Raw genomic sequence first — 20,913 nt, forward strand, 5'->3', positions numbered from 1 at the left:
AGTAACAGACAAGAAATGGGACACAGCTACAGTCTTAATTAGACTAGCCCAACCTGAGAATCTAAGACCAGTCTATGCAACTGGCCCCTGGACTATATAAGCGAAGACGGAAGTAGGTAGGAGAGAAACATCTCGCTTAACCTTGATACTCTCTGGTACAACTTTTGCTACACGCCCACAGATGTCAGTGGAGTTTCTCAATCTGTCACTTTGAAAGGAGGACTAACGCTACGTGTGATGAAGTAGAGATTTGGATACAACAACCATGGTTTTCTGACAACTCTAGTTAACCGACTACCGTTACATACTTGATGTGATACCGTATTGTTGTCATTATTTAACTCCGTTACCTCTTACTCTTCGCGTAATTTGACAACTGTGGAACAACACCCATGCGTCTGTGTCCAAAGTTACCGTGCTAGCTAACTAGCTAACTGCTACTTCACGTAGCTATGGTTTTCCCCGCTAGGTTTGAAAGTGAAATTACCAGCGAAAAAAGCGGTGTTTTGATTGTTACGCTAGTTTGCTAGCTATTGAATAAGCAACATTTTGACCAGGTTCCTGTGCTAGCAAACCCAGCTAGCAATCTATCAAAGAAATGGGACTACACCCGCTGGAATTCAGTGAATGCTATCTGGACAGCCCCAGTTTCAGGGAGAAAATAAAGGTACACGAAGCAGAGTTGGACAAAACTAACAGGTTTATCAAAGAACTGTACAAGGATGGAAAGAATCTCATCAATGCAACAAAGCGTAAGATCTGTTTTTTTTTCTCATAACTTAATGTAAGCCAAGTCTGTTTGCTGTCAGTAACTTCGCCCTCGTCTTGCCATCTTAATGTGCTAGTAGTCACAACTTCTTTCTCAGTTTGCTAAAAATTGTTCTTTCTCATTCGTTAAAGTTATCAGTTGGACAACACAAATTGCAGAAACAATGGATTCATCGTCAAACAATATGAGAAATTGTTGACATGTGAGGACGTTCACTGTTTGTATGGAGTGACTGCTCCCAAGACTCTCTGACTTTTTATTGCCTTTTACTGATGCTAGAATATTGCATTGCTTATGCTTTTAAGGGAAGATATTAATGTTCTGAGAAAATATTGGCCTAGGCTAAACCTAGGCTCCAAATGTGTTTAATAATCAACTGGATTATTTAATCACACACCTTAACTGGGTTTAAAACTAGGTTGTTATCTCCATGAATTGTAGTGTTGTGGGCTGGGTTTGTCTGTAAGGTGTCCAGTGAAGCAGCTACCGATGCAGTGGTCAGTGAGCTTTCCATAGGCTGTTACGGTGTTTGTGATGGTACCAGACTGGGATACATTTAGTCATCAAAAAGAGAATGCAACATAAGAACCGATGTCAATATGTCCTTGTTTCAGTTGGGAAATCTCATTGTGATTGGCCTCTACAAATAACACTAAACTGGAGGCAGCTATACCGTTTTGTATTGCATTGCATTGCGGTACATTACTCCATAACCTCTCCAATTGTTGAAAAAATTACTCTAGCACTTAGTACTGTAACAATGTTTTTAAGATAAGGCTGAAGTTGGCAAGGACAATCAATCCTATGTTACATTATTCTTGACATTGACAATCTTGTTTATAGACGGTATCATAACTAATACTAATATCTGCTGAACTGTAGCAACTGCAAGGTGCAAGACAGACTGGCTTCAGCAGCAATGTGGAAATTTCCTTGGTGCACTTGGCTGTCATACAAAGTATGTGAGCCTGTGTTGTTTGTTTTTAGTTTCTAGTTCATTGGAGTAAACTAAAGTCACTGTCAATTCCTGTAACCATTTTGAGACGATGCTGCTTCGTGATTTGGCACATTATCCTCCTGGAAGTATCCATGGAAGGGATACACTTGGTCAGCAACAATGTTAAGTTATTCTGTGGCATTCAAGTGCTGCTCTATTGGTACTAAGGGGCCTCATATGTGCCAAGAAAACATCCCCTACAGCACCACCGGCAACTGTACTGTTGACACCAGGCAGGATGGATCCATGGATTCAGGTTGTTTGTGCCAAATTCTGACCCAGCCATCAGCATGTCACAGCAGAAACCAGGATTTGTCAGACTAGGCAGTGTTTTTCCACTCTTCAGTCATCCAATTTTGGTGATCAAGTGCCCACTGTAGCTTCATCTTCTTGTTCTTAACTGACAGGAGTAGAACCTGACATGTCTTTTGCTGCTGTAGCCCATCTGCTTCAAGGTTTGATGGGTTGTGTGTTTGGAGATGCCATTCTGCCCATCACTATTGTACTAAGCTGTTACGTGCATACTTGAGGCCTGCCTGTTAGCTTGAGCGAGTCTTGCCATTCTCCTCTGACGTCTCTCATCGAGGTGTTTTTGCCCTCAGGACTGCACCTGATTGGATGTGTTTTGTTTATCGCACCAGCCTTGATAAACTATAGAAACAATGAAGATCACCAACGATTATACCATGTTCAGAGTTGCTTAAATGACACATCTTGCCATTTCTAATATTTAGTCAAACGGTAACTGAACCTCCCGACCCTGTCTGCATGCTTTATACTTATGTTTTATTTGCATGTGACTCATTGTCTGGAGGACTGTGTTGTTTGTCTAATAAAGTGGCCACTGAGTGTGTCTCCTGACATTTACTGGAGTACAGTATTGATAGACTGATAGGTCCTCAGTGAAAATTCAGTGTGGAGAGAAGCTTTTTTAAACGAATGATGGGCTACATGTCACTTTCACAGGCCTCAGTTTTTGCAGGCCATTTGGGAGTTACCACGAGAACCTCCATGTGCAGTAGGAAAACCCATGGAGCAAAATAGGGTGACCTCTGGTATTCACTTGTATTGGTCACAGATGGGTGGAAATTGATGCGGTGCTGTGCTGGTGTAAGCCTATACACAGTAGGCTATCCCATTTCAGAAGCGGCACGTCATGCCTTGTATGCCTATGGCTAACCTACACATCCCTTCTTTGCTGGTAATCCCAAGTGTTTTTTAGTGGTCCACCACCACTACCTAGCCAGTGGTGTACAATAAGTGGCCAGACAATTAACCCTGAAGAAGAAGACTAAATTTAAGGTAGTATTTCAGATATTAATTAGGTTTTTGCTTGCCTCTTGAGTATGAGGCTGTAACAAGGAATATTGTCTATAAGAGTAGACAATCCTGGTCTCCCCATTATCATCTAAAGCACTGGAACTTCAACCAGTTTCAACTAAGGAATCATTGGTGATATTCCTGTATATTGACATTAATAAAGTGAGCTCAACTTGTTTTGCTCAACCTACATGTAGCCCTTCATGGACACCATTTTCTAAAATGTGTCTTGTCCTCTCTACAAATGTCAAATTACTGTTTTTGGCATTCTTGGATCACTGTAATCATGGGGTGTTGACTATCCTTGCTAATAGCAGGAGCAGAGCAACTCAAACACTACCCAACTGCCACAGCAAAATATTAAAATATTCTCCTGTGCTATTTCAGGCCTTATCTAGACTTATATAACAATAAGCCACGCCTACTATTTACACAGGGTGTTTCCTACCTTAATGTTTAATTTCAGGCAAGGATGGGTGATTGTAATTAATTCTAAAATGGATTGAATAGTCGTTATGTCTGTGATTCTTCACAGACATAACGTTGACTATTGAATCCATTTTACAGGCATATGCGGCTCTGTTGTGTCCCCAATCCCCAGAAGGGTCTATATATTCTATATCTATGAACAAAGAGTAAAATCATGCAGCTTTCAACTTGTGAGCACAACTCCCAGCTGATTTTTTTATGCAGGATTTTCACCCTGATAATCTAAAAATGTATGGATTTGCCTAATTGGGATTTAAATCCATATCCATAATTTGAGTACATTTAAATCGTTATTCCAGCTAGGGGCGTCCCAGACAAATTTAAAGACTATGATTTTAATCTTATGTCACTAATTGCTTCTCAAAGCATACTGATTGTTTTAAAAAAAAGTTGTATATTCAACTTCAGTGGACAGTAGTGTGAGTCCACCCTCAGTTGTACTGCAGATTGTTATAAGTATATGTAGGTTATAAAGTAACAACCTTCTTCACTCCCAGGGTGGAGCTCGGCCCAGCCAAGCTCTCATTACTTGGACACCACTCTAACAACCTTGTCTCATGAGCTTGCGGTCGGTTTTCTTTAGTTCTCCTCTTGGTAGAGATCATAGAAAGTAGCTCAGTAGTTGGGAGGCACTTGCTTGTTTTTTATCTCTCTTTGTGGTTGGTAATAGGAGGTCCCAGCTTTGATGTAGATAGGGGAACTAGCCTAGCTAGCTGATCATATGCTCTCAGCCAATGTTTTTGATGAGCAGAATTGATTTGGGCAGGCTAAGCTGTGTAATCCTCACAGCATATGATGATCACTGTCAGCTTTAAGGCAAGATCTAACACTAAACTGTGTTGTAAAAATGGTTGATTTAGCATGATTCTAATCTGCAGTAAACATCCAAAGATTTAGTCTCTTTTACAACCTGTTGTAAAAGTCATGCATTAAAGAGTTGTAGCAGAGAAATGCTTTGTGTTTGACCCCTGAATGTTCCGATGTTTGGATTGTCAAATGGAACTTCCAGTTCTTACTCTGTTCTCCCAAGTCCCTGTCCATCCTCTGCCACTCAGTCACTCCCTCCACTCCTACGGCTGGGAGGATGTCCCACGACGGAAAGTCCTTGGTTCTGGGAGGAAACGTTCAAGCAGGGCCCTGGGCCAGAGACGTGACATGGAAGTGCCCACTAGAAGAGCAACATGCAGATGTGCTTCTGTTTCAGTGGGTTTCCTCCACAGGAACTCTGTCCTGTCTTTACCCCCTCAACAACCCCTCATTTTTATTGCCCGTCACTCACTTAGCAAAATAATTGATTTCTTGTGAATGGTTTATGAAAGAATGGCTTCATCTGTAAGGAATATTTTATCTCTGTTGTTTTGTCAGTGTCCAAGGAAACAACAACCAGCAGTCATTTTGAGAAGTGTCTCTTTCATGTTATTTTCAAGAACATATTACTACGTTGAGCTGGAGAGGGAAGTTGTGCAGAGTTGCTGTGGGGTCAGTCATAGTTGGTCATTTTCGCAGCTGGACTTCCTCTGGTGAATTGACCAACCGGCTCACAAATCAAACTGTTTTGTCTTTTCTTTCATCACCAGTTACACAGTAAAACATTGCCATGCAAAGGTCTTTTTCTCATTGGCAGACAGATTTAATAGCGTCCTGCCATGATTTGCTCTGGCTAGCTGCTGCTCTCTGTAATCACATTACTGATTCTGCCAAAGAGCCACATCACAATCTTTCATTAAAACCGCATTAGCAGAGACGTGAGGTCATGTGGGAGGAACGCTTTTCCATCTCTTGCTCTAGGAAGAACAAAGCCTACTATAAAAGTGATACTGCATACCTGACATGATAATGCTTTTGGAGCTCCTTTTTTGGTGCAGGCAAATGTGGAGGAGTGTGTTTTTTCTGTCAGTCTGAACACTGGTGACTGACTGGATGATCTTAACAATGTGGTGGTATAACAGTCTTCTCAGTCAGTATTGCCTTCATATTATTGACAGGACACCACTGATTGCAGCCTAGCCCCTCAGTCCTAGGAGAACTCACCCGACAGGCTTGTTCTGAGGTCCAGGAAGTTAGGAATGATGTAATGCATGCTTTGGGGAGGAGAAAAAAAAACACACACGGTGAGAGAGAGAGAGAGAAATTGACGGGATGGAGGGGCAGGGAGGTTGGGGGGTAGTAGTGGAACAGTTGAACAGGAAGGATTGGGGAAAGGCACGGCATGTAAACACTGACTTCTCTTTGAGGGCCTGGACCTAGCAAGCTCTGACCCAAGTGGCACATCTGATAAGTGTGTAGAAATCATAGCAAACAACACTCAAAACAGGCGCCAATGAATACATTGTGGTTGATAATATACCCAAAGTGATCTTCAACAGTTGAACCTTGACATATACGTGCCTTTTTACGGATTGTTTTGGGGAAAGTTTCTGTGTATTGGCTGCTGCACTACATTCAGACTCCTCCTTAAAGATGTGAAACAAAAAAACTCAAATGTGGTTGTCTGTCATACCATTTTTTGACAGCCATTTTGTCAAAGACTGTAGGTCTGAGTGTTTGAAGTTGATTAGCCTACACCAATTTAGGTAACATGGAAATGGATTTCCCAACGTTTTACCAGTTAAAGCTCTATGTAATAACTTGGCACAGCAACTACTCTGGTCAAAATTCGCAACTGCACTCGTCGCACTTTTAATGACGTCAGACAACAAGCGTGTGCTTATTGTTCACTTAAACACTCATGACACTGTAGGCTGATTGAGATAAAACTATACACATAAACACTCACAATATTGTATGATGCTTGGAATAAAACGCTGTCACAAAAGGTAATGGGCTAATATATAGCTACGATGCTAACATAGCCGGAGTGCCGGAGTGTAGCCTATCTCTTGTAATTTAGGCTAGCAAATTTGCAATAATAATATATTGAGACCATTTCAATTAAAGGACAAAGCTTTAGGCTACTACACATTAACTGACCTGTCCAGAAGAAATGAAGCCATGCTTACATGTTTGTATCTGTAACTGCATTTTTAAATCCTTCCATTGTTGAAAAGCATTACGTAAAATGCATCGCATCCTGCGAGACACTACTATTTCCCGCCAGTATACTACCCCGTACATCGCCACTCAGAATTGGCTTTTCCAGAGTATCTCATGTTGCGTTAATGGTTTTGTTGGAGCTTGGAAAGGCCAACTCCAACGCTAATAGCAATTAAAAGTGAATGTTTTACCACCATAAAGTCATCATATATAGCTTTAAGCTGTGTGGCAGTAATTAAGGAATGAGACAGTGTTGTTTAAAAGAGACAACTAGGCCTACAATACTGTGTTCTGTTTTTGTTTTTTTCCTGAAGCCCAATGTCATATCAACCATTGTGGTGTCTTACTCAGTTAGGCCCCCCAACAACTGCCGTCATCATTGCGCCGTATTCATGACGTTGTACAATATAGATGACCTTACCTATATAGTATAGGCCTTTTTATTTACGAAATGTGTGTGACAAATTTTCCTTTGTGGAACAATAAAACTGAACTGAACATCGTTTTGCACTTGACAGGGTTCCTAGTCTTTTTGTGACAGGCCTCTTGCTGATGAATGACCAAGCTTGCACCACTTTCACTTTGATCTGTGGTGCTCCACAGTAACCAGTCCTGTGATTCAATAGCCTCCCCATTGTGTTATCCTTGTTTTCCTTCCCAGCTCTACTGAATAGGGGCACCAGTGTTTATGTCACACAGCTAGGCATTTATTTTTCATGTTTTTCCTGTGGAAAAACTTGGCCCGTATTATGAGATTAATGTAAGGTGGGGTCTGTATGACTCACTCTGAAGCCAATAGACAGGGGTCTGGTCTCTGGTTTCTGCACAGAAACTAGCCAAGTTTGACAGCTCCCAGGTTTGCTCCGAAATGCCTTGCTTTAAAAGGCAAAAACTAGGCGAAGCCTTTGCCTTGGACTCTTATGCCCTAGTGCATGGTATTTCTTTCTTGTGATAGTTTTTTTCCTGTTGGACAGCAGCTATCATTTAAATCTGTAAATGCAGACCTCTCATCTGGCACATTTGTTTATTGCTCCAGTGATCGTATCCAGTTGATGTATGCTGTTGTTATTGTATTGACGCTGTACAGTGACACAAACTGTTGCTATTTTTTCTTCTCTGAATTTGCCTGTTGTCAAATAATGCTGGGGCTTCATGTATCAGGATAATTTAACCATGTAATGAAGTCCTTACAGCAGGGCCTAGTATCTTTCCATATTAACTGCCCACCCTGCAGTGAATGAAATAAGCATGCAGTTTACAGTACCGTCTCTGTAACTAGAGTGGGAATGGGTGGGATTCTTCAGACCGTTTGTGCACCACACTAACACATGGGTCAAATAAAGAGAATGCAAATCTACCCACTGACATCACTGTTCTTGGTATGTGCACTATTATTGTTCACAATGACCTGGACCCTTGATCCCTTAATTTCTGAGAGAAAACGTATCCTTGAAATTCAGATCAAGTCCAGCTGAAAAGGATAGCATGGTAGGCTTAAAGGCCTATTTCACTGCTGTGAATATGATGATTTATTAAAACTAGGTCACCCATGTAGTAGAAATGTGCAATTATTTTTGAACTTGGAGCCCTATGACCAGAGAAAACTGAGAAAACAGCTGTAGATTCCCCATATCGCTCTTAAGGGGGAATCCTACAACAACCAGAATGCATTGCGCGCGTCACTGACTCTGACAGTGTGTTCACGGCCAGTGTAGCACCAAAGACAAAGTTAGCAGAGACAAGCATTATATCTCTGCAGCATTATATCTCTTTACTGAGGCTTATTTTCATTTACAAAACGTTTTTCCTCATCGAGTCTGGATAAATCGCACCCGTTTTCAAAGGATCATAAAACAAACCAGCGCGCAGAGAAACTTAGCAGCTTAGCTTAGTTGCGGCTGAAACGTCGCTCCGGTCCGGTGGTCGCTTCCTCTTCCAGACTCTGTTGTGTCTGATTCAACAGCGTGATATTCGGCCTCGTATCATGAAACTAGTTTTCTTCCAAATATACTGATATTTTAAAGTATTTAGTAGTATGATATTTTAGTGTCTGCTTTTCCCTATCGCTAGCGTAGCATGGGACGGGAGTGTTTTGGGAGACCCACATTTTACCGTCTTTGAAGGCACCACTATAGAAAATGCGGAAACGTAGTTTGTAGTCTAAGGCCGATCTCCAAAGTCTGCCGGATGACGCGTTTTGCATCACCCGGCGGACTTTTGCCGGCAAATGAGCGGAGAGCTCTGGGTGCAGGCAACATGGAGGGAAGTTAAACATTGTTCATTTGCATATACTACCCATATTCCATATTGATACAATGCTGGTTGAAAATCGGCGAAGTTTCCCTTTAAATGAAAATAGGTTCCAGAAAAAAAGACAAGCAGTGGTAAAATACACAAGGTCCAAATTCTCTTTCAAATTTATCTATCTGTGCACCTAATGAAGGGGCTTTAGCATATTTCTTCCAAAACAGAGTATGGGCTAGAAAGTGAGTTTTGAAAGCCAGAATTCTCAGCACCTGGCCAAGTAATCATTGAGTCATTGGCATTACCCCCTCAAATATATTATGACATTTCATTTTGTGCTATGGGACAATAAAAATCTTACTTACTGCACCTTTTAAGAATGCCTGAATGGTACTGATTTTCATACCAGTGTCATATTGTCCTAATGTCATCAGCTCTACAGTATCGTACACTAAAGTGACATTGGATAGTGCCCTGATCCAACTTCAGACATAATATAGTGTGTTGAGGTTTTCTCAAGGTTCAGAGGAATGTTGTCAAAACATGATTTTACTCTGACAGACATGTGGTGGAGCAGCTGTTGAATTTTCCACTCTATATCCATTAATGTTTTGGAATAATATGAGTCCTGTAGTTGACCAACCAGGCTAATAGATGGTGAGAATTGTCTAATTTAGGCTAGGTTATGCTATGTGATGTAGTGTCTCTTTGATACATTTATGGACAGTCAGCTACACTGAACACCATTACACATTACAAAACTTCACCTCTAATCTTGAGATAATAATAACAAATAATAATTTGTTTAAATAGTAGCATTCTCAAAACAAGGTTACAAAGTGCTTTACAGAGACAAAAAAGTAAAACAAGAAAAGCCAATTAACAAAGGCAATAAAAGTTTAAACGATTAGAACAAAGCAGAATTAAAGCAGAGCCAAAAGGGAAAGAAAAGATGTAAGAGCAATAAAAAACCCAACAGGAGAGTGAAATAAAACAAATATAAAAATACTTTTCTGTAAAAGAAGGTTTTAAGCAGCAATTTCAAAGATGACACAGATTTAGCTAGCCTGAGTTCCTCAGGCAGGCTGTTCTAAAACATAGGGGACAGGTTGAGGGGCAATGCTATGCTATTTAGGCTAGCATTGCAATGAAAGTGGATGTTATACTTGCAAAATGATGAAAAGGGGTCTAGGATCGAACCTTGGGGAACACCACAATTGAGTACAGGGGCAGGGCAGGCATTGCCAATCACAACAGAACATTGTCTATCAGAAAGATATCTATCTACTAATTCCAGGAATCTCTGTCTGTGAGTGTGTGAGTGTGCGTGTGTGTGTCCTTCGCATATCTCGAGAACCGTTCGTCCGATCTACTTCACACTTGGAGGGTGTATTGCTGGGGACCCAAGGACGTGCAATGTCGGATTTGGTGCAATTTGGACACGCCCCGCTCAGTTAAACTGCCCGAGAGAGAAGAACGAGCACACACAGGAGAAAGTAAAACGGAGGCAGTAAAACTAGCCAATAGGAGCGCAGACACGTTTGATTGGCAGCAGAATCAACCAATGGAAGGCCGTAAACTGCTTCTACGGTTCAAGCGCAGTTTAGTCTCACTGGTGAAGAACCGTTCATCCGATCTACTTCACACTTGGCGGGTGTATTGCTGGGGACCCAAGGACGTACAGTGTCGAATTTGGTGCAATTTGGACACGCGACACGTTCAATATTAATAAACTTTGAACAAACAAGCGAACAGCACTCTGTGCAGCAGCAGGGCGAACGGGCACTGCACTAGTTTAAAGAAATGGAGAGCAGTATCGGTGAGCCTGGCCCAGTTCTCCAAATGATTGGGTCAGAATTCTGTGATCAGAAGTGCCAAAAGAAGTGCTAAGGTCTAACAGAGTTAGGACCAGTCACCTCTGTTAGCAGTGATGACAGGGTCATTAGTCACCCTGAGTAGAGCAGTCTCAGTACTGTGGTGAGCTCTAAAACCCGATTGATTGTTGTTGGAGTTTATGAATGACAGTAGCTGTTATGAAATAGGCCTAATCATTTTTAGGACCTTGGACAAGAAGGGAAGTTTGGAAATAGGTTTTTAATTTTTGAGATCAAGGGGACTGAGTTTTGGTTTCTTTAGGAGAGGCTAGACCATGGCATGTTTAAAGAAGATGGGAACAGAACCAGAAGACAGTGAACTATTTATCATGAGCAAAATATGTGGGCCAACTCTACCGAGGACCTCTTTGAGGAATTTAGCGGGAATAATGTGCAAGCGGAAAGATGAGGATTTCATACGATTAATGGTATCTGTGTATGATTATGGTATCAGTGGCCTATTATAATATGGCAAATCTGTTTCCATGCTGACAAAGAGCTGGTAAAATGATATCCTTAATTACGGCATTGTACAGGAGCAAAAAATAATCACTATACAATGATAATCCAAGCTCAGGGCATGATTTTTTCCTCTGCCATAAAGGAAATGGGAGGGAGTTTTCCTAGTTGGAACGGTGGGAGGGTGCATCATGTTGATGATTGCTAGCCAAATGCTCAAGGATAGCATCTGATTGCACACTATTGGAAGAGGGGGCAATAAAAACAAATGAGCAGTGATGAAATATGACGCGGCCACTACTGAAAGGCGCCCAACCCAGTAAAGCTGTGATCTGAGAACAAATGTTGTGGGCTCATTGGAATGCTCTCTGGCAGGACTTGACTGTCTTAATCAGTCTGGAAGGGATTACCTTAGGTAATGCCTCCCCGTTGAAATCTGGAAGAGGTATGAAGTGCCAGATCCAGTGGGGAGTATACTCCGTATGTCTTGTCTCCTTCTTGCTTACTCATCTTATGAAATTATTGAACATGCCAATATGGGATTGTTTGGACTGCCTTTGTCTTCAGTCCTTTCACTCTCTGCAAATGAAGTAAAATCAACTAGACCGGAGTCACCTTTCATGGACTTTTGAGATGCACACCATGGTCTGGATGCTAGCTCTCTGTGTGGTTTAGACTCCTCCTAGAATTACAGTCAATTCAAAGTAAATTGCTATGTTCAGCATACAAATGTTTGCTCCCAAAATAATGACCTAACAGGCTTATATTTGCCATACCTCTATTTCAACAATACTGCCCGTAACCCATACTTAACTACTCCCACGTAGCACTTCACGAGGCCATGTTGACGTCCCTTGGAAGTCATCTCTGTGTGACACAAACACTTTTGGGGCAAAAAGCCAAAAACCTTGAATGTATTAGTAAAATACCCTCCAAAATGATTTGAGGAGGTTGAAGTCAGTTGGACCTCTGCTTATGAGATGAGTTATCCACTGTCACCTATTGTCTAATTAAGTCATCCAGTAGCTCACATCAGATTACAGTCTGACAATAATAATGCATCCCATAATACGCCCCTCTTGCATTCCTTCTGACCTCACCAAAATGTTGTCTTTAAAGCACTATCCAAGCCAGCGGATTTGAAGTGTCTACTGCTATCTATGGAGTGTATCAGAAGGCCCAAATGTAGATCTTGTCAAGTCTTGATTAATGATCTGATTGGGTCCGTGCAATATCTTGCAGAAGTTATGAACCAAGAAACCATTATGAGCCACAAACAAGTCATTATTTGAAGCCTTGCTGTCATTAGAGTAGCTCAGAACTTGACTTGTTACATTCTTAATGGATGTTAACTATTGAAGCTTCCCCAGTGTGGACAGGTGTCAGACCCAGGCTGTAACTGATACCTGATTTCACTGTGCATTTCTCTTGCTGTTTGGACATTTAATTTCTTAAGGACAACAATTACCTCACCCCTAAGGAAAGAAAGAATATGTTTCCTGCAAGTGCTATTTAAAGGCTTGCTCAAAGAACAAACCGTTGTAAATACTGTAATACGCAAGCTGTCTTGGTGTCCGGTGTGCATCCCCTAGCTTCCTGTAGTTCCATGACCTACACAAATTGACCACAGGACTACAGGTGTTTAGGGCTTTTGGTGGCACAGATTTTAGATCGATTTGAAGAGCCACCAGCAATGGATTTAACTTTACTGTTTTGAAATCAGTCATTGAGGCAGAAGCTATGCCCTTTTGTGCAAGGCTCAGGCAGGCATTGTCCAACACCACTCACATGTTCGAGCTTTGGGCCCTAGTATAGGTTTAATCCATGGCATGCGTACACAACAGCTCCGAGAATTTCAAAAGCTTTTTTGGGTGAGATGTTGTTGTAAACGGCAAAATAGCCACGGAAAGAAATGCACAATAAATGACTGACTTTTTAGGGTAACCAATATGGATCATCGAAAATGTTGGTGTACATTTACAGGGGTCTAGGTTATTGTTTAGATTCTGAATACCATTAGTATAACACTGTCAAACTAGCTTATCACTTTGGCAAGCTAATTGGTGGGTTTGTGGCAGTTATAAATACTTGTTAGCTTGTATACACTCTGAGAGCTCTATTCAATAGTTTTACACAGTTGATTGTTCCCTATAGAGTCCCGGCCAGCTGCCAAAGCTAATGACACTCCTCAGGATACTGCTCATAGCTTCAGTCTTAAAATACTCACACTACATTCTGTCACACTTCTCTTGGGGACTGACATGGGGCAGAGATTCCCACCTCAGGGAATCTCAACACTGTTTCGAAATAGATGGGGCTTGCTGTATTTACTGATGTGCACAGGGTCTTTCCTCTGTCAACAGTAACTGCAATACATCCAAATTTACATCCAAATAGCCAAGCCTACTTGGCCTTCAAGTCACAGGATTAAATGGATGATGTTAACTGATTTCTTGTAGTAGGCTTTCTTACAGGCTTAGACCTATTTTCTTTTGAAATAGGCCAAGTCTAATAATATCAACTTATACCACTTTGAGGGACTTTTTGCAGGATAGCTCTTTTAGTTAATTATGTTGCTTAGGCTGTCCTTTTGAGTAATACGGTAGCTGTGCTGTTTTTGGGGCATACTATCATTTGGTGTTTTTGCAGTGCTGTCCATGCCATTGGGAGTGTCATATTCCCTTTCTCTTTCATTGTGTTGGCTTCGATTTCAAGTCTACTCACTTTTTTGTCCTTGGATAACCAGTGGCACCTGCCAACACGGTAGACCAGTGTTCTTTGTGCAACAGGATGTAGCAGACTGCAGGCATAACCAACAGGATGTTTGCGGTTAACTACTCAGTGTGTGTATTATACCTGCATGGCATTAGAGATGAATGAGAAAGTTTTCAAGACTGCTAATGGTGTGTCATTTTTTAGCAAATGGGTCCTCAGATCAGTGGTTTTATAATTAAGATGACACTTTGGCCTAGCTTTCTATTCAGCAAGACGTCAGTAGATCCAGTAGATCTCTTTAACATATCACCATAGAGTATACAAGCATAGTAGGCATTCTGCATCCTATTAAATGCACTGCTTTTTAAGATTTGTATCATACAAATCTTCTTTCAGAGCTTGGGATGGCGCAGCGAAAATTTGCCCAGTGCCTGGGAGAGTTTCAGTTTGAATACATTGGAGATGCAAAGACAGACGATGAGAGATGTATTGGTAAGTGCGGCTTTGCCTCCTCATATGATGATAACCAACCACTAGTTTCGTTCCTATCAATGCAGCCACATACTGTAAATGTTTGTTTAGGGTTTTTTATCCACCACCAAATTAAGAACTTGTAATTTTCCCAAATTTTGGTTTCTACCCGTAACTGGGACAACTGATAATCATAATGTCTCTGGTGTGTGTGTGTGTCTGTGTGTGTTTGTGTGTGTGTGTAACTGGTGTAAATGTGTAAATGAATGCATATTACTGTGTTTGGATGTATGTTTTTTTCTTTTTTTTTCAGATGAGTCTTTGCAAGAGTTTTCCTCATTCCTTAAGAACCTGGAAGACCAAAGAGAGCTAATGGTGAGCACAACCAGTCGGGACCTGCTTCAAAGCTGGGGGAAATACCTGTCTGTGTGTGTGTGTGTGTGTGTCCATGTGTGAAAGTGTGTGTTAATGTGCAGACAGTCATGTGGTGATATGTGCTTGAATTGCTTAATTGTGTGTATACTTGCTCTATTTGTATGTGTTTCCACCAGCCTGCACCTAGTCTTGTCCATATACAGTCCATATACATCTGTTAATGTCTGACTGACTCTGACATACACCAGAGATCCCAACAAGCGCAAATAATATGTATGTCAGTTTCTCCAACTTTTAGCCACAGCGACCAGTAGGCAGAGCAAACAGGTTCCCTAGTGGGTGGATAAGTAATGATTGTGTTGTAACAGCACTTCCCCTATGCCTCTTATGCATGTCTAAGGGTCGCTGTCACAGCACCTGCCTGGGCGTGGTTGGGGAGGGGACAGGATTGCAGATCCACATCATTACACCCAAGCCTTAAATACCAGGACAAATCACATAGGCTACTACAGGCAACAAGGTCAACAACAATAAAGCCCATTACGACATGCCACCATAAAACCAAGCTACTACTTCAGGCCCAGTTGTTAAAGTTGGTCATTTATAAACCACAGTAATTATGCATCCAATATGAAGGAAGTTGAGAGAGTCTTAAAGAGTGCCTGTTTTGGATAGTGACAGTATATGGTAGACTAAAGTTACCCTCCAGCTGAGTTCATGTTCAGTCATTTTGTGCTGAAAGGATAGCCACTCTATTTCACTTAAGAACTTCCTTAAAGCAAGTTTTGTGTAGATCATATCCTGTGATCTCTTTGTGAACTCTACAGAGATTATGTAATACATATGCTTGTCAAAACTCCACACGCTTATTCCTGCAAATGATTTGTTTTTTTAGTTAACTTAAGCAGTAGGCTAGATGACCAATGATAGTTTGTGAACACCATTCCAAAAGACACATCTAAAAGATTCCCCTTTTTGGAAAGGAATGCACAATACGCATGGTCTGTGCTTTTTTGCTATAGACAGCCCCTTGCAGTATCATTGCCATGTAATGTCTGTCCCCAGGGTTTGTGGTTAGGGAGTGGGCCCATCATCAGTAGCTGACTGAGTTGTTTTGTGCTGGGGCTTGGGCCAGGCTTAGACCGTAATGGTAAATATGCTGCTCAACACAGCACTGCTCAGCATAGTAGGATGACATCACAGTGCAAGTAAGGAGAGGTGGGATGGGCAGGCAGGCACTGACATGTCCTGTAGCCAGCATAGCAAAAGCACTGGAGGAAAAATACTTTGACTCTATCAATCCATTATAGGAGGAAAAGGATACTTTGATTGTAATAGTTATGTAATTTCTCTTTGCACATACAGTATATAAAGGCCAGTCTGGGAGCAGTACAGCATGAACCCAAAGGCAGCAATCCCTAGACCTATGAGCACTGAGGAAGACTACAATTGAGCTACTGTACATAAAATAGATGGATTGAGTGGAGATTATGAAGATGGTGTGCTGTTATAGACAGCTCATCTCCAGCTGTCTGTACAACCATAATTGTAATTATGTTTATCTGAAGTGTTGTGAATAATAGCCAAGCATTACATATTAAATGTATACAGCTGACATGCTGGAATCAAGAAAATACTTCATACTGGAATATGTTGTTGAAACATATGAAATATTAATAAATGTGTTTACCATTGAGTTTAGCAACAATGAAGGAATTGTAATGACTTATTTCTCTATCTCTGCCTAGATGAGAAACATCACAGAAACCTTAATGAAACCGCTGGAGAAGTTCAGGAAAGAGCAACTGGGCATAGCAAGGGTACAGTATAACATTTCATTGCTACTTCATACTATTTGTCATTAATACCAATATAATACTATCCGTTTTGCCGCTCTTAAATGCCCTGTGTATAAGCTGTTGATGTACCCTAATGATTGTTAGAAATACCTTATTCAGCATGTACCTGACAATATCCTATGCACTAGACTACACATAGCTCTGATTCCTTTGTCAGCAAGACTAATCTTGTGTTTTGTTCCCTTTATCTTCTTCCACTCTGCACCTTCTTAAGGCGGAAAGAAAGAAGTATGAGAAGGAAACAGAGAAGTACTACAGCTCTTTGGAAAAGCTTTTGAATATGTCAGCAAAGAAGAAAGAGCCACAGCTACAGGAGGTACTTCTCCTTAACTGAACCGTCTGAGAGATTATATGGAAAATGGAGAATAGCAACTCACTTTGACAGCAAAATGGATGGGAAGGGATATTTGTTTAGTTTGAGAATCCCCTGTTTTGGCTTTTGTCTTTGGTGCCATGGGGATGAGACTGTAGAGCTGTAGTGCCTTTTGGACTGTGTGAGTTTCCACTGGCCTGCCTTGCAGTAACAGCTTTCCTGGCTTGTTTGGAAAGGAAATGTATGCTCACTTTTACTGTACTACCAAGGTCAACCCCAGTGGCTGTAGTTTGTGGAACAATCCATGCTACAGTATCCTGAGTTGAAGTTGATTTTGAATTGCAGAGGATAAGGCAACCTCTCACTGAACAATGTTTCTGTGTCCTATACTTTGCCGTTCTGTGTAGCCATGTAAGGTCTAGCCATATGTTGTATACACCAAGCAGAGATGGCACTTTAAACTGTTGACATTTTTACCACAAGCTGTTCTGCTCTCCCTGACTCTTGTGACATGAGGGTCTGTGTTACCAACACAGATTGCTATCAGAACTGAATAAATATACCCAGTGATTCATTCACAGCCACAAGAGTCATGAACTCCATCAGCCCCCTCACAACACTGCATCAATTGTAACGAATCAACACACTGAACAGTAGCATATTTTATGGGTATTACTATGTAAACTTTTATCTAATTTGTTTAAGTCTGAAACAATTAATTAATCACTAGTTGACATTTAATGGCCCAGGATATCAGCCAGTAATCCTAGCAAGCAAGCAACTCATCAGTCAGATGAGCACTAAGCAAAAATAAATATTCCTTCTCCAGGCATATTATGCCTTCGCTAGAAATGCCTTCTCTAGCTTCCCGTTTTGCACTGTATTGCAAAGGCCAGAATATTCCTTCTTTGCTGCCACACATCTGTCTATGACTATAATCATCATGCAGTGTGTGTCCTCTCCCTCAGGCAGACATCCAGGTAGAGACCATGAGGCAGCACTTTCAGGAGGAGTCTCTCGACTATGTGTGCAAACTGCAGGAGATCCAAGAGAGGAAAAAGTTTGAGTGTGTGGAACCGGTGAGTGCAACTGTGACTGACCTAAATGGAATGTCACCACTGACATGGCACGTCTTTTACATTAATAAAAGCATGGGGCAATATAGTATGGGGCTAAGTTTCTGAATTACTAAACAATTCACATCATAGCCTGCCAGAGTGTAATCAGGTCATTGTGATTCAGTGAGAGTTTCTCTTTCAGTTGCTGACCCTTGCTTTCTGTGCTGCTCAACAGATTAGCGTATATTTATTTCTTCCTGTCTTTTGATTTTCTTTAGATGCTGGCCTTCTTTCAGACGGTCTTCACCTTTTATCACCAGGGCTTTGAGCTGGCCAAGGACTTTGATCACTATAAGAGAGCACTGCAGATCAATATTCAAAATGTAAGGCATCAGAACTATCCATTCTTTTAAATATATATTTGTATTTATTTTCTTTATGCTGGAAAAGGACAATTCTCACCATAAAAACATATGTAACCTTGTTATACCCAAAACATAGAGGAAATCATTTAACCTATTGACCCACACTATGGAGTTAGCGGAGTTTCCAAGGGAAGCTCAGAGGTTTTTGTTTGCGGTGGCCTCGCATCATGTTGGGCCTCCTACATGACCTCAGAGTGTCAGGAAGTGACTTCCTGGAGTGTGTCTTTGCCCCTTCCCTCCCAGACAAGGAGTCGGTTCGAGGGCACGCGGTCAGAGGTGCATGAGCTGATGAAGAGGATCAGGGAGGCACCCCAAGAGTACAGACAGACCAGCCCTATCAGTAGCGAAGGATACCTCTACGTACAGGAGAAACGTAAGATCTTGTATGGTGTGGGTATATGAGTATGAGCAATCTGTTGAGCCTGAGTTTGGCAAATCTGTGCATCGGAATCCTATGGGCCTCTTACTGATGTGCCAGTATTTAGCTACAACATTACTTTGGCCTAGCTGCACTAAGAAGTATTTGTATTGCACCAAATACTGATGAATATTATCACTAATTTGCTTGGTATTTCTAGGGCCACCTCCCTTTGGTTCAAGTTGGGTCAAGCGCTACAGCACATTTGTCAAAGAGCAGAAGATCCTGCACATGGTGACCTTTGACCACAGATCTGGTGGGAAGATTGTGAGTAATCATTGAACACATGATGCACAGTGCGATATGAATGCCACATAACTGTCATGGCATTTCATGACAACTCCTTAACTATGTAATCTGTCAGTTTTCATAATGACCTAATATTATTGCTGTGATTTCTTTGTCGCCAGAAGCCATTCTGAACAGTAAATGTATCTGTTTTTCAGGGTGAGACAGAGTCTGTCACTCTCAAATCCTGCGTCCGCAAAACAACAGACATGTTGGACAGGAGGTTCTGCTTAGAACTCGATATAACAGATCGGTACATCATCACCTAACACTGTTCCTCAAACACCCTCTACTGATATTCTGGTTGTAGATGTAGGTATCATTTTACTGTACATAAAACCTGACGCAGCTACCTGAAAAGTTTGCCCCCAAGTGCTGCATTACAATCCAAAATATTCAGACATGCCTTGTTTATAGCTGCCACAGAACACACAACTAATGGATTATATAGTGTAATACTCCTCAGCAACAGTTGTGCTAGAGGTCTTAGCTCCACACACATGCTGTTTACCATTTAGCTTGTAGCTGTGTGCCTGTTTGATTGGCAGAGGGCAGGGCAGGGGGATTTGTCATGGAGGGTTGCCCTCACACACATAGCTGGGAGGATTTGTCATGCTTTGCTGTGCCCTACTGTAATAGATATCTCATTATATCACTCAACTCAGCTCTGCCCCTATTCTGTGGTATTAATAGAACAGCAATACCCCAAACTTAGTATTGAAATTGAAAGTCCACATACCCACTGTGGCGGTAATGAATAACTTGATATGCATCTGATCCCACAAGGTTGTATATGTAATAAACCAGCTGGGATGACTAATAGGAATCATACCCGTAGTTACTGAGAAACCAAGGTGCAAGTTCCCTTGGCATCATATTTTGTTTCCAGGAATGATGAGCTGTAAGAGCACATTTTGTGTTTTATATTGGGAGTAGGGATTCACCCGCTAGTACCTTAGATGCCAGGTGCTGCGTCTCTACTGTCAGCCGTGATGCTTATGTTGTGGTATTTCTCTCCCCCAGTCCAGGGACAGTGCTCACAGTGCAGGCCTTGTCAGAGGATGACCACAAGTTCTGGATGCAGGCCATGGGTGGGAAAGAACCTGTGAGTCAGCCAATCTTACCATGTCATCATCTAACACTCACACTTGGCTCATGTAGGCCTCAAACAAGCCCTATGCTATTAAACTGCCATCGTATAGCAAATAATAATAATCTTTTCGGTTTAGTATACATAGTTTGTTATTTGCCACAATCTGTCACAAGAGGTGAAAATACTTGATTGACTTTGAAAAATAATGTTTTTGTTTTACTCTAACAGATTGGGCATTATCTTGGAAGGACCTTTTCTAAAGAAAGGGGAAGTAAGTATCTAGCTGTGCCAAAATGTGATTTTATCTGATCAAAACGAGCTGCCAGTTTTCAGTCTGCAAAAGGATAAGGTGAAGTTGAAGATGTTAACATTTTATGAGGGCACTGCAGGAGAATGCATCACAATTGAAGCATTTTTGTTTTCCTCACTCCACAGTTGATGCCCAGTTGGATGAGGTGGGCTTGACTTTTGTGAAGAACTCCATCAGTGCCATAGAGAACAGAGGTGAGCTTTAGACATGGGCAACATGGGCATAACAGAAAGCTTAATAGGCTGTCAAGGTGTTAAAAGGTCAGTAATTTGAGGGAATTCAACATTATTGGATTGGTGGATAGTGAAAGGGAATGTGGGTGCAGTATCATTATCTGTACACAAGAGGGCAGACTTGCACCAATATTGAAACAAAGGTTAGACTTGGCAGACAGCAGACAGCT

The 20,913-nt window shown here is 41.4% G+C and overlaps 1 protein-coding gene across 1 annotated transcript in view; it reads left to right on the forward strand.

The window, feature by feature from the left end:
* Positions 1 to 214: 214 nt before the first annotated feature.
* Positions 215 to 20,913, forward strand: part of arhgap10 (Rho GTPase activating protein 10) — a 49,279-nt gene continuing 28,580 nt past the window's right edge. The window contains exons 1-13 of the mRNA XM_071923396.2: positions 215 to 752; positions 14,297 to 14,392; positions 14,685 to 14,746; positions 16,495 to 16,566; positions 16,820 to 16,921; positions 17,887 to 17,997; positions 18,255 to 18,359; positions 18,645 to 18,774; positions 18,980 to 19,086; positions 19,266 to 19,360; positions 20,131 to 20,212; positions 20,429 to 20,471; positions 20,636 to 20,704. Of these exons, the coding sequence (XP_071779497.1) occupies positions 599 to 752; positions 14,297 to 14,392; positions 14,685 to 14,746; positions 16,495 to 16,566; positions 16,820 to 16,921; positions 17,887 to 17,997; positions 18,255 to 18,359; positions 18,645 to 18,774; positions 18,980 to 19,086; positions 19,266 to 19,360; positions 20,131 to 20,212; positions 20,429 to 20,471; positions 20,636 to 20,704 (1,228 nt within the window). The 5' untranslated portion in view covers positions 215 to 598. The remainder of the gene's footprint in view (positions 753 to 14,296; positions 14,393 to 14,684; positions 14,747 to 16,494; positions 16,567 to 16,819; positions 16,922 to 17,886; positions 17,998 to 18,254; positions 18,360 to 18,644; positions 18,775 to 18,979; positions 19,087 to 19,265; positions 19,361 to 20,130; positions 20,213 to 20,428; positions 20,472 to 20,635; positions 20,705 to 20,913) is intronic.

Source organism: Centroberyx gerrardi, chromosome 3, assembly GCF_048128805.1.
Source record: "Centroberyx gerrardi isolate f3 chromosome 3, fCenGer3.hap1.cur.20231027, whole genome shotgun sequence".
NCBI classification, from domain to species: Eukaryota; Metazoa; Chordata; class Actinopteri; order Beryciformes; family Berycidae; genus Centroberyx; species Centroberyx gerrardi.